Raw genomic sequence first — 13,930 nt, forward strand, 5'->3', positions numbered from 1 at the left:
GAACCTAACAACTACACTAAAAGAATGAGGTCGTTTTAAAAGTTATTGCACATTTGCAAGTTTGCTTGACCACATCATTCCACATTGACAATGACCTTGTCTGACCTTGTCTGTCTGATGGGCTCAGAATGGCACAGGAATATAATAATAATAATATAAATATATTTTGAACGTATACAAAAGTATGTGTTGCTTCAGGTGTGTTTGTCACTGAAAGTCCCACATCTCTCTCAAGATGTGTATATGTTGATATACCAACATGTGTATATGTTGTATATGTTGAGGTACCTCTGTGTAGTGTTTACATTGGAAACACATCATCCAGCCCTGCCCAAAAGGAACATGTGTGAGGTTAAAGGGCCTCAGCGACAAAACAGATTAACAACTGAGTTTTATGATGCCATCAGAGTGCTATTTTATAGTTTATAACTTAAACCGTCAGTGAAAACACAGATACAACAGATAACTGTTTTGCATATTTTATGCTCCAAATTAATTTGCGGGATGCAACCTCATCTGAGCCTGATCACACTAGCCTAGCAGAACGGGACTTATGGGCCAAAATTCTTTTCAGTGGCGTTCAGGCTTTAAGTTGCCTTTGTTAGATATTTTATTTTAAAGGGTTAGACTGCCGCCTGCTGGTGATAACTGAGTAGATCAGTCGAGTACATTGGATGGCATAGTTGTTCTGTTCTGCTTTTAGTTAGAAAAATGTAATGCAATATCTTGCAAAACAATGTGACATGAATTAACAATAAAATATTTGTATTATGTGGGTGATGCCAAATAGAGGACAAGACAATCTTTCATAAAAATGAATTAATTGTATTCATATTCTGCATTGATATCTAAATAAAAATGCTTCCGATACAGTTAGTTATCAAAGTATATTTAAAATATAACTATATGTTTATCCTGGGTACATTTTACTTATGCTTTTGTTATGCTTTTGGTCTGATATCTTGCTGAGAAAATAGTCAAACACTGAGACTCCAGTTAAATACCCATACAAGCAACTTCCCTGGTGCTGTGTTATAACCTAGGGAAAGCAATCATTTTGGCTTTATTGGATTCTTAAGGGATTGAAGTCTCACAAAGGTGTTTGCAGTTATCTGCATCTAACCCATCTTATTAAACTGTATAAGGTGCATGAGCCTTCAAGGGGGTTGTTAGTTATGACAGAAGGCCTTTGCTGTATTTAGACATTTTGAGTACCCATAGGTAGCTTGAGCATAAAAGCTAGAAAAAGGGTAATAGCACCCCCAAGTGGCAAAAATGACACAACACAGCTCAACACAGGACCGATTACAGTGAATATAGTGGTATAGGGACAGGGCCAGATGCTGAGTCCACTTCTTAATCTTCTTACCAGAAAGCATATGCAGAAGATTAAGCAACAAGAGCAGCCTGTTTGATAAGATAATTTAAGTAGTGCTTTCTACTCAATGTAAAGTGTTAAAGAGGATCAGATGTCAGAGCAGTGTGTACAAAGTAAAACAATGACAGCCACATCAGGGGAGTTCTGTCACACTTAAATTATCATAGAAATGCATGTATTAGCTACACTTGCTACGTAGTCAACTAACTACAAACTATTATTATCAAAGCAATGGCACTACTAGACATTGTAGTTTTGGTCAAATGGAACTGCCCCAGCCAATGAATTAGGCTACTTGCCTTGATGTAGCTTAACATTTGCCTGGGCAACATTTGTTTGTTGTTTATCTAAGTCAGCTTTATGCTGATGTATTCTAAAAAAAAAAAAAAACAAGGTCAAGCCAGAACGGTTAATCAGCAGAAACTAGTACAGGCATGTGTCAAACACTTATTGTGTTGTTGGTGTGTAGGCTGATCAGTCTGCAACCTTGAACAGGATCAAATTCAACATGCATTAGTCAGCGATAGTGCACCTCCTTCCACCATAAGCCAACATTGTCATGCTCTCTATGTGCACACCACCAAATAAGTTAAAGGTCAAAGGTTACTAGTGTGCTTGAGGTTTCAAAAAATGTCTCAGCATTGTGCAAAGCCTGTGTCTTTCCTTCAGTCAATTTTGCACATTTGTTAGTGGACAAGGATGTATTGATAACATCAAATGCTTTGAACAGTAGGTAAAGGCACAGTGTGTCTTTAGAATCCCAATATTCCTATAACAGCCCACGCCCATTGTTTTATCAACAATGTCTCTGTTCACCTTTCAATGTACATTACATCAAGAAGGTCTCCCAATGGCAGCAACCACAGTATGGTAAACAAAAACATTTTGAGCTATAATGTGGGTGAGCCTGTAGGTGTGCAAGGAACAAAGAAAAAGTGATCTGTAGATCAACCATAACATAATTGTATTTCTTATTATTCTTATTTTAGATCTCATTAAAACATTATTAAGAGTATTTGTCTTTGCTACTATCAGTTTTATACATTGTATGAATAGCAGGCAACTGGTTTTGTTTACTGTTGCTTGGCAACATGTGGTAATTTCAAGTAATAAGGTGGTGGAGGTGAGCTACAATATTATTTATATAGTTATAGTTATGGTTACAGTATTTAGCAGATGCTTTTGTCCAAAATGACTTACAAAACATTACATAGATACATCAAATACAAGAAATAGTATAAATGAAAACAATATAAATGATCGATAATAATAATGATAATAATAATAAGGAGAAAACTATTTGATTATATTTATATGGTAGGCCTTAAACAAATGAACTAATTAGACAGATGATGTTTAAAAAAGTTGAGTTTGAAAATGCTTTTGAAATGTACCAAGGCTGTTACTGGAACAGACAGCACTAAGTACCGCTACTGAGGAACGAAAGTCTTGACTGCAATCTCTTGCTGCTGAGAGAAGGCAAAGACAATAGACGCTCATCAGAGGAGTGAAGTGGTCGAGAGGGGAAGTAGCGCTGAATCATCATATTTAAATTGGATGGTGCCACCCCAGTGGCTGTCCTACAGGCAAGGATAAGGGATGTACAGTCAATTGCAGCAGCTACAGGGAGCCAGTGGCTGATCAACCACCTGTGAGGTGTTGTTCTGCCGTTTCTTAGCCTCTCTGAAGACCCATGCACCAACGATGGCAGTTACAATGACTCACATGAAAGGATCACTGTGAATATGGTCTGTTGTAACAGAAGCATTTTTTAACCAATATCTGCCAACAGCTGAAGAGTGCTTATTCATGACAGGGATAAAACACAGACAACATGCACAGCAAGGGAGAGCTGTAACAAACACTGATTTATTACATGTTGTTTCTGCTCACTCTTTACCTAGAGCTCTCAACTGATCCTCAGCTGCTTTACTTCATTACAAAGAGGTTAGAAAATGTTGAGTACAAAAATGTTTCTATTACAATGTTTCTACGTGGGTCCAGTAGGACATTCAGAGTATTCTGGAACCACAGTGCTCAAACAAAGAATATGATAAAAAAAAATAAAAAAAACTCGACAAGGAATGATTTTGACTATTACATTAACCTGGCACGTGTATGTGGTACTCAAAGTGAACTGCATTTGGAACATATGAAGCAAACACAGGACTCTTCATGGAAAAAAAATGTTTTAAACATTGTCTAAAGCTGAACAAACACAATTAACAATTTGGATGACTGCGGTGTACATACAAAGTAATGAATTCAGTCAGCAGTTTGCATTTTGACAAGTCGGTCCTCTCAATATTCTAAACAATAAGCATTTAATGTCAACAACGTATGACAGGAAGTTGTTGCAGAATTAAAAATACATTTTGTCTTTTTTAAGAAAAAGCAATATGTACTGTTAATTAATTAAAAGCAGGTTCCAAACATTCAAGATGGTCAAGAAGGTCAGGAAAAAAGCAACAGAAGTCATTGGATCATGTCTACTGTCAGGATCATGCTCAAAGTAGACATGGGATTCTGCACAGCAGGCTTACAAAGGCAGTTCGCAGTGAGTGGTTGTTATAGTACATTGTGCATTTTATTTCTATGTTTAAACATTGCCAGTGTGTACTTAAAAATTGGAAACATATGTTATAAAAAAGAAAAACAAACAATCAAAAACAGAGGTGACAACATATAAGCAAAATGAACAATGTGTTGTGTGTGTTTTTGTAGTGTAGTTTTACATGTACCAACTGAATAAGGACTGTGTCTTATATATCAAATACACCCACACAGTGATAATGCTAATGTATGTAGGAGTGCTCTATAAATACTATGCAGAGTTACAGTACATCTTAAGTGATGTATCATGGACCTGGGTCCTTACTTTAATGGATGCAAAAAGACTGAAAGCACTATGAAAAATGGTGAACTCATGGCCATGCAATGTGTAATGCAGTGATTACCCTCGGACTGTTTGGTAGACAATGGAAGGAACTGGATGTACATAAGGCAGTGAAAGCCAAAGTGATATATTTCTGAAAAGTAAGTCAATAACAACAAAAACTTCAGTGACCATGTTTAAACTCAGTGCTTATGTCTAATGCCATATACATGTATTTTAATCTATATTTTATTTGTGGCTCTTCTCAACCTGACCATAATTTAAGAATTATATAACGAAATGTTTTAATTTATTACCATTTGGAGACGGACAACCTGAAAACTCCATCAGTAGCTTGCAGCTAAAACACCTAACCACCAGGGACAAACATGGTGGACTTAGTAGAGACAGGAGCCTCTTTTTGATCCACTGTTGTCTTTCTTCTCCTTTGGAAATGTCAAAAGCATTGTCGTTAAATCTCTCCTTAGAATTAAATCATAATGAAAACTGTGGCTAAGAAGCTTGCATTGTGGCCCATACTAACACATAATTGAAGAACAACCTCAAAAAACAATAACAAGAAGGGTGGATATGACATGAGCTGTATCCTGGGCTAAACAATTCTCTATCCAGAAGTGATTAACAAAAGAAATCAAATGTCTCTTTAGAATTTATGTAGATCGCCAATAACAAATGAGTGACAATGCTCATATACTATGGGACTATTCAGAAACTGGCCCTAGATTATTACTTGGCTGCTTGGTGTGCAATACAATTAGCTAGGTTGGTAGCTACTGGTCCAGTGCAGTTTATTTAGAAGCATGATTCGGGAACTCTCCGGGGCCTGCCCAGGGAGGTGGTGCTGTAGCGAGTCCGTTGTAAAGTGGCGTAGGACGGCCTGTCCATCACCGAGGTGTGGGGCAATGCTGACGGGCCAAACTGACCATTCCTCTGGAGCGACGCCGTCCTGTGCAGGCTGCCGCCTAACTTCGCCTGAAGGCTCGAGGAGCTGTGAGCTCGCTTTATGTCTGCATTATTGGCAGCAGCCGTGGCACCGCCATGGCACCTCCTGCCATTGGACATCGCTGCTTTGCCATGGCGCGCGCAGGGCCCTCTGAAGGGCAGAACCGAGCCATTGGCGCGTTTGTCCTCCAGGGCGGCGCCAGTCAGGGACCCGTTGGAGGTGAGGGATCTGGTGGATGAACTCCCATTGGGGAGCTTATCCTCATGCTCTCTGGGTCTGTGTGGACCTTGGTCTTTCTTCTTATGAAGGAGGGACACAGAGCTTTTCAGCTGGGCCCCGGTCTCCTCACTCTTGGTCCCAGTCCGGTGCTCTGCTGCCTGGGCTGGTGCTTCGGCTGGCGACCCGGTCCTGCTGAGCCCCTGTGGGCCCTGCTGGGTCTTGGCACGCTTCAGAGTCGAGTCCCTGTTGGACGGAGCGGTGCTCGCTGTGGCGGCTGCTTTGCCGATGGTGGGGAGGTTAGGGTGGGCCTGGCTAGGTTGGGGCCCAGCCAAGGAGCCTCTGGGAGGGGCCTGAGGGTCCTGAGCGATCCTGGTTCCAGTCCTCCTGGAACTCCTCCTGCTTAGAGAACTATCGTCCCTGCTGCTCGCACTGGCCTGTTCTGGGCCGCTGGAGGTCCTCCGGCACTGACCCTCCGGCACCCGTGGAGACTCTCTTCCCCTACTCGGGGAAGTGGTCGATTCTGGCTTCCTTCGGAGCACCTGGGCCTTGCCTGTGGGTGGGCTGGCTACAAGGGGGATGATGGGCTCTTTGATGCACCGGGGCCGTCGGCCAGACTCCAGGTACTCCACCAACTCACCAGGCATAACTCCGGGGGCCGTGTGTTTCTGGCGGTCCTTGGAGCCGAAGGACCAGCGCAGGGGCAACATGCGGCCCAGGCCATCTCTGCTGTGCCTGGTGGGCGAGCGCATGCTCACGCTCCTGCCTTGAGTCCCACGAGCCAACGGTCTGCTCTCAAAGCCCTCTGAGGATAAGGTGGATAAAACAGAGCTTGAGGATAGAACAGTTCTGGGTTTTTTTTTCTCACTACATAATCAGACCTTTCCAAAGAGTCTTACATAACTTCAATTGATATTCAATGTAGCACAAACTATTGCATTAGTGATAGCAGAGGTCCCTTCTGCTAATCTTTGTCTTTGAGTCATCTTAACATTAAAGCTATTACTTTATTTTGTTAACACAAGAAGCCACTTTTAACTACTGCTTCCGTTACTGAAAGACCATATTAGTATGGCATCATTAAAGAAAAACAAAACATCATTCAATTTTACATCCTAAAAGAAAAGAAAGTTGAAATAGATGGAGAATGAAACTCACCTGTGTCCGTGCTCGCCAACTTCTCCTGAAAGACAGGAGAATCAGGAGCAGGGGGACTGTCCCCTGCCAGACGAATGAGCCAGTGGTCTGAAGAGCTAGAGTTGGTGGAGCCTGGACAGCGATCAGTGAGTGACAGACAGACAGACAGACAGACAGGTGAAGAAACAGACATAGAAGGGAAGAGGGAGGAGGTGAGCGAGATAGAGAGTGACAGGAACATTGGGAGTGGTAGAGAACAGCATACTGTCAGTCAGATTTCTCAGTCGGTTTAACAGCCAAACACAAGCAGGCTCACTTTTTGTCAGCTAGAGTAAACATTCTTAGCTCTGAATGATGGTAGCACTTATGCTTAGAGCATTTCTGATCTCTCTGTGATGAAGAGGGATGCAGGGGGACATAGGCAACTCTTGGAGGTATTATACAGACCTGGAAAGACCTTTGGCACCAAAACTATGATGAGCCAATTGCCTTACGCCACATGACTGATGTATCCACGTCTCCAAAAACCTACACTGATTAGCCACTACGGTGCATGATTGAATGTAAAACAAACTTCTTGGCACTTCTTCATAAGCCTACATAAAACCAAACCAAACCAAAACTGCTGATGCCAACTGGCTGAAGGCAACCCTATGAAGCCTAACTCCCTGGGGTGACCATGCTGGAATCCTGCTGACCTCTGAGTAAACAGCTGGCTGACCAGGATGGGATGGTGTTGCGGCGCTGGTAGAAGAGGATGTAGGCCCCTCGCGTGCACACCTCCCCGTCAGGTACTGTCTCCACACTGCTGTCATCGTAGCTGTACCACTGGCCGTCCACCGAGTTCCGGCAGTAAGCTGGATTCACATGGGTGTGAGAATACAAACATGTGCGTGCGCACGCACACACACACACAAGAACAAAACATAAAAACACAAAGGTAACACGCTTAGGTGGATGAAGATACAGGTGCACGCACACACACACACATACACACACAAGGTTAGTGCTTCTGACCTTTAAATAATGACATAATGGCAGTGCAGATGCTACCATCTTCAGACTGTCGGCTAACAGCTACAAATTACCACATTTTCTGCGACATTATGTCAAGTGTGTATATATATATATATATGGTATGTTCGCTACAGCATGCCACAGGGTGTCATTTGGAAATGACAGATAGATCCTCAGCTGAAGCAAACCTGTGTAGTGGCCCCCATGCATGCCTCCGTGGTGGTTGCACACGGCGTACAGATCGTACAGGAAGTCCTGTGGCTGTGGCTGCTGCTGCTGCTGCTGCTGCTGCTGCTGCTGCTGGGGTGGCCGTGGCAGCTGTGGGGGCTGCTGGCTCTGGTGGGGCAGGGGGGCTGCTCCCTGCTGTCTCTTCACCACGTGGGGGGCCATGTCCAGGCCGGCCAGGGGGAAACGCACCAGCGTGGAGAGCTTGTTGCGCCGGTCAGCCACCTGCCGGAAGCGCTTGAGGTGCAGGATGAGGATGTCGGGCAGCGTCCACAGGCTCATCTGCACCATGCCCTGCTGCAGCTGCTGGCAGTATGGGCACTTCCACGCATCGTCTGGAGCCAGCTGCCATGGCACACACAAGACGGACACAGATGAGGTTGACTTACTTCAAGGGCACACACAAGACAGACACAGATGAGGTTGACTTACTTCAAGGTCACACACAAGACAGACACAGATGATGTTGACTTACTTCAAGGTCACACACAAGATAGACACAGATGGGGATGACTTACTTCAAGGGCACACACAAGACAGACACAGAGGTTGACTTACTTCAAGGTCAGATACAGATGGGGATGACTTACTTCAAGGTCACACACAAGACAGACACAGAGGTTGACTTACTTCAAGGTCACATACAAGACGGACACAGATGGGGACGACTTACGTACTTCAAAGTCACACACAAGATACACACAGATGGGGATGACTTCAAGATTGGTTCGTTTTGGATGGCTCTATTTGAGCACTGTTGAATGCTCAGCCATTCTGTGGTTTGTGAGATTGTGACAAAGAGCAGTAGACCATAAGTCATTACCAGTAAATAGGCTGACTTTATGTAGCTTAGTATAGTGCCATTTCAGTTACCATCTTGCTTTGATCATGAAAGACATAAAACATTGTCTTGATTCTTGTCTCTGTCATGCATGTAGTCTGATAGATTATTGAAGAGTCTTGTGAGATAGACACTTATATAAAGTGTACACAATGTGTGTGTGCACTTGTATCTTCACACAGTCATTACTAATAAATAGGCTAACTTAATGTAGCATAGTGTAGAGCCACTTCTGTAGTCATCATGCCTTGTGCATGAAATCCTAACATTTACCAAGAGACCAGTGGCAGATGCTAGCCCTGTCAGAGCGGTCTTACTCGCTTGGTATAATAATCTCTGTGTATATTATGATATCGGACTCTGGTGGTGCTCAGGATGGGGAAATCAGGATGACATAGTATCGTGCAACGTTAGTCTATGTCATTCAACTTCAATCCGTTCCACTCCACGCTATCCAATTTATCTGAAGCACCTGGATGCCCATTCTAGTACCGTCCAATATAGTCCTTTGCAGCCCAGCCATCAAGCTCTGTGCAATCAAATGGAAGTCACAATAATGCATTTCCCCCCAGCGGGTTCAGCAACCCACAGAGTGCAATGATGAAGGGGCCCCAGAAGCACTGCATAGGAACGCGCTGTCCTGCTGTACACTGACAATGGAACACTGAGAACAATGCATTGTTGAGGCAATAGCCGCAGCACAGCACCACACAGCAGTGTCACCTGTGTTCTTGGCCTGCTCACACAGCACACAACCACCTCACAACACAGTCTCCCCAGCTGCCATTGTAGCCTAGACATACAGTATATTTCTATAGTTATCTATTCTATAACGGTGTAGTGGAGCTTTCAGTTTAAGAATGGACTCAAATAAGAGTATAATGAGACAAAGCATGCTGAAGTGCCTCGGGTCTTGTTAAGGGCTGAGGCTGGAAGGCTAGAGGCCTGGCCATGAGGGGATGAGCGTGGGTGCAGGGTCTGGGTCGGGAGATGGGCTGGGGGATGGGCTGGGGTGCAGGGTCTGGGCTGGGGTGCAGGGGATGGGCTGAGGTGCAGGGTCTGGGCTGGGGTGCAGGGGATGGGCTGAGGTGCAGGGTCTGGGGTGCAGGGTCTGGGCTGGGGTGCAGGGTCTGGACTGGGGTGCAGGGTCTGGGCTGGGGTGCAGGGTCTGGGCTGGGGGATGGGCTGGGGTGCAGGGTCTGGGCTGGGGTGCAGGGGATGGGCTGAGGTGCAGGGTCTGGGCTGGGGGATGGGCTGAGGTGCAGGGTCTGGGGTGCAGGGTCTGGGCTGGGGTGCAGGGTCTGGGCTGGGGTGCAGGGTCTGGGGTGCAGGGTCTGGGCTGGGGTGCAGGGTCTGGGGTGCAGGGTCTGGGCTGGGGTGCAGGGTCTGGGCTGGGGGCTCTACCTGCTCTTCTTTGGTGTAGAGCTGGAAGCACTCATCCAGGGTGCAGCTGTACTGCAGCACGTGCTGCTGCTGCTGGGAGCGCACACTCTCAGCATCCTTCACCACCTCCTCCTGGATGTTCCCAAACAGGCTACAGGGAAACACACACATACACACACACACATATGAAATGTCATATTTTCATGACTACAGACACATAATCAGGAGATTTACTGACTGATGGAGATAATTTCCAAACACTGTTAATGACTTAAGAATATAATAATCAAGTGCTTTGTATTAATATATTCCTTGTATGAATCATGTGCTTATGTAAGCAGGAACATGGCTTTTCTGTGTTTCTGCGTGTGTGTAACTTAGAATATTAGGTGCTACTTAGTCTGCATATGTACAAGAGCATGTTTAGACCAGAAGTGATAAGAAGGGACGAACTGTGCTTCTTCCGACCTTGTGCAAAACTTCCATCTTTGCCTCGGACGTCAGAAATCCACCACGTGGTTATCCCTGCTGAACGCTCAACTTCTGTCTATATAAACCTTGTGCGATGTGTTTATCATTGCTTCACTTTTCAGCCTTCTGCTGGGGGTGAGCCCACTTGCAATTGAATAAATATACTTATTATACGGCTCTTCAGAATGTTCCAAAAAGTTCAGTTGATTTGAATGGGCCCTCCCAACGTTCGCCGGTGAATATTTCCTGATATTCACCGCTGCGAAAAGATATTGACCGCTGTCATTGGCAACAGGTTTTGTGCTTTTAATTCACATCTTTCATATCATTCCGCAAGTAGTCCGGTCATTTAACGTAACAGACTCATTGTAATTTGAAGTCAGCAAGTAATAGGTTGCTACGCAACACCTGAAACTTAAACGTTATATTTGCTTGAAGAACTATTTTTTCTTAGCAGAAATCACAAAGTGGCAACCTCCGCTTCGCGTCGGGGTGCTGTTCGCCCTGTCGGGGCTTTTTTTTCCCGATAATGACCGGCGTTCTATACATTATCCCTTACTGATCTACAGCTCCGGAGTCCTGAGGTAACTAGGGTGAATTTTCACCTAACACTGACTAATAGACGGAAGCTTAACTCACCAGTCTTTGATGTGATGCTCCCATTCCACAACCAGCTTCACATGGCGCGGTCCACCAGAGCCACACAGCTTCAGTGCTCTGTACACACACACACACACACACACACACACACACACACACACACACACACACACACACACACACACACACACACACACACACACACATATTAAACATAAGTCTACAGATGTATGTGCTCTTGTACCCTCGTACACCCTTCTAACAACTATCCACCTCTACTAAGGGTTATATTATTGGAAATTGGGCCCTAAAACAGTTTTTTTTAGTTTTTAAACAGACTCCTGCAATGACTGGGTGAGTGGTTGTATTCTACGCTTGGTAGCACTGGACAGAATGGTCCCATATGATGGACTGAGGTTCTTCAAACCATGAAACTGAAAGTGGTCATGAAAAAATGGCTCCAACATTTAACACATTGTATATTTTATAGTGCAGCAGATTAACTGGGCCAAATTCTGATGTCTGATGAGGGCAATATTAACTAGCAGCCACAAGGTGTCAGTGTGTACTCATAACTGTTTTTTTTTTCATATTCAAAGTGAAATAAAACATTATATTTCTTATATTATGTATATAAACTGGGACATATAAAGAGGTAAAAAACAGGCTCTGAATTAAAATTGGGAAGCACAGGCTTGATGGTGGCACATATACGTGTTAAGATCTACAGCAACTCTAGAGAACTCTCTGAGAAAACACATTGTCACTAATTTTTTCATTATGGTCTAACATCACTTTCGATTTCTCTGCATTTAGAGTTCACCTTGTGCTGTGAGCAGTTGGGTAAGTAAAGTTAAGTAAGTAAAGGGCTTAGGACAACTACTCTGTCTTGGACAACCTGTGCCGTATGCAGTAATCTAAAAAAATCAATGCTCTCTTATTACAGACATTGTTGAACTCTTCTTTCTGTCCTGGCCAACCATTATGCGGCGTTACTGGGGCAGTCTCTGTGTCCTTGGTTCTGACCTGAAAAACTTTCATAGCTTTGAACGACAGAACATGTGTGTGTGGGTGTGTGATGGCTGTGTATAAGCTATACCAAATTAACATGTTTTCAACATAGAAAATGGTCCTGATTACTGGGCTCAGGGATGCACCTCAAAAGCAGGAGGCTAAGAGGCATTCATTGAGTGGAGTGAATGGTCTTTTCTGTGTGAGTGTGTTTTTGTCTGTGTGTGTGTGTGTGTGTGTTTGTGTTTGTGTTTGTGTTGTGTGTGTGTGTGTGTGTGTGTGTGTGTGTCTGTGTGTAGGAGGAGGAGGAGGGGGGGTTAAGCTCTTTGAGTTCCACACAGCTTCACTGTTGCACAGAATGTCAATTAGCTGTTTAAAAAGCTGTATACACCCAAATTACCTTCCTATTAACCGATCTCAACCTGCAAAATTGGCAAAGGATCAGGTAGGTTCAGCTCACTCCCTGTTCAAATTACTTCACACATACACCTTTCAATGGAAAAAATATATAATGGCCACAAAAGGAGGACAATTCTTAATTGGGCCTTGCTTTTGACATCCAAACAAAGCTTTAGAGAGGGCTTCTGTGCTCTGAGTTCGGCTCGTTCTGAGGTTTGCTCAGCTGTGCTCCTGTTTTTCACTTTCACTAATGATGGCTGCATTCAGGAACCTGGATTCCTGCTTCTGCAGTATCTACCGAGCCATCTGTCACCGCTATAACATGTCCCCATCTTAATCATAGCTGCCAAAACGAGATTTCATTTTAGTTTTGTTTTTCTTATTTCGGAGTGAGGCCATGTAGGTGGAATAGCCATCAAATAGAAGGTGGGACTTCCATAGAAGATTGTTGGTGCAACTGGTAAATAATTCACTGTGTAAACTGTGTGTGTGTGTGTGTGTGTGTGTGTGTGTGTGTGTGTGTGTGTGTGTGTGTGTGTGTGCATGCGTGAGGTTGTACCGATCCACAGCTGGGTGACAGAGAGGCCGTCCATCCTGAGGGGAGAGGTAGCTGTACGAGGCTGATCCCCCCACCACACGGATCCTGAACAGCACCCTGGAGCTCTGCAGACCCAAAGGACACAACACAGGTTTTACTCTCATCCACAAATAAACCCACACATGCACACATGCAAATGCACAGAAACGGCACAGGATGTACACTTGTTCAGTAGGAACCACAGGGCAGGCAGGTCAAGACATAGGTTATGATACAGGACACAGGGCTACTGTAAGACAAGGCTCAAGTAAGGGTAATGCTTTGGATAGGGCTGCTGAGGAGGATTATAGTTTCTGCAAGTGTTATTTTCCCCTCGAGCCTTTGGGCTTGCTGCAACTCTGCTCTTGATGACCAGAGGGCTATTGCCTTATTGTGAATGCAGAGAGAGCTGCCATGATTCTCATGTACTCCACAGGGTCCACCTGTATGGACAGCAATACTGCTGAGATGAGCCCCGTGATTTTCATAAGTTGCATGTGTGCTTCTGCAGCCCAAAATAACTCCTGTGACTGGCCGTGAGCTTGAGAAATGAAAGAGCCTGAGACATAACGAGAGGGAGACACAGAGGGAGAGAGAGCAAATAAATACGAGAGCTCTAAGAGGCCTTTGTGGGTGAATAGCTAACAGCAGCAAGCGAAGAGCAGTGATTTGTACAGCAATCAGGGCTGTAGAGGCCAGTAGAGAGCGAGCGCCTCTGAAGCCTGATAGGCAGAGGGGAGGGGCTGAGGCATGCTCTCCAGGACACTGCTGTTAGGGGCGGATTGCAGCGATGGGCCAGATATTGCCTCAGAAAGCACAGTACCTCATTTGATGAT

At 44.5% G+C, this 13,930-nt stretch overlaps 1 protein-coding gene across 1 annotated transcript in view; it reads right to left on the minus strand.

Annotated features, from left to right (window-relative positions):
* Nucleotides 1-4,013: 4,013 nt before the first annotated feature.
* usp43b (ubiquitin specific peptidase 43b) overlaps nt 4,014-13,930 on the minus strand; it is a 60,938-nt gene continuing 51,021 nt past the window's right edge. Inside the window, exons 9-15 of the mRNA XM_031571530.2 lie at nt 13,077-13,180; nt 11,147-11,224; nt 10,058-10,187; nt 7,776-8,157; nt 7,269-7,427; nt 6,592-6,702; nt 4,014-6,238 (exon numbers count right to left, since the gene is read on the minus strand). Of these exons, the coding sequence (XP_031427390.1) occupies nt 5,067-6,238; nt 6,592-6,702; nt 7,269-7,427; nt 7,776-8,157; nt 10,058-10,187; nt 11,147-11,224; nt 13,077-13,180 (2,136 nt within the window). The 3' untranslated portion in view covers nt 4,014-5,066. The remainder of the gene's footprint in view (nt 6,239-6,591; nt 6,703-7,268; nt 7,428-7,775; nt 8,158-10,057; nt 10,188-11,146; nt 11,225-13,076; nt 13,181-13,930) is intronic.

Source organism: Clupea harengus, chromosome 1, assembly GCF_900700415.2.
Source record: "Clupea harengus chromosome 1, Ch_v2.0.2, whole genome shotgun sequence".
Taxonomy (NCBI): domain Eukaryota; kingdom Metazoa; phylum Chordata; class Actinopteri; order Clupeiformes; family Clupeidae; genus Clupea; species Clupea harengus.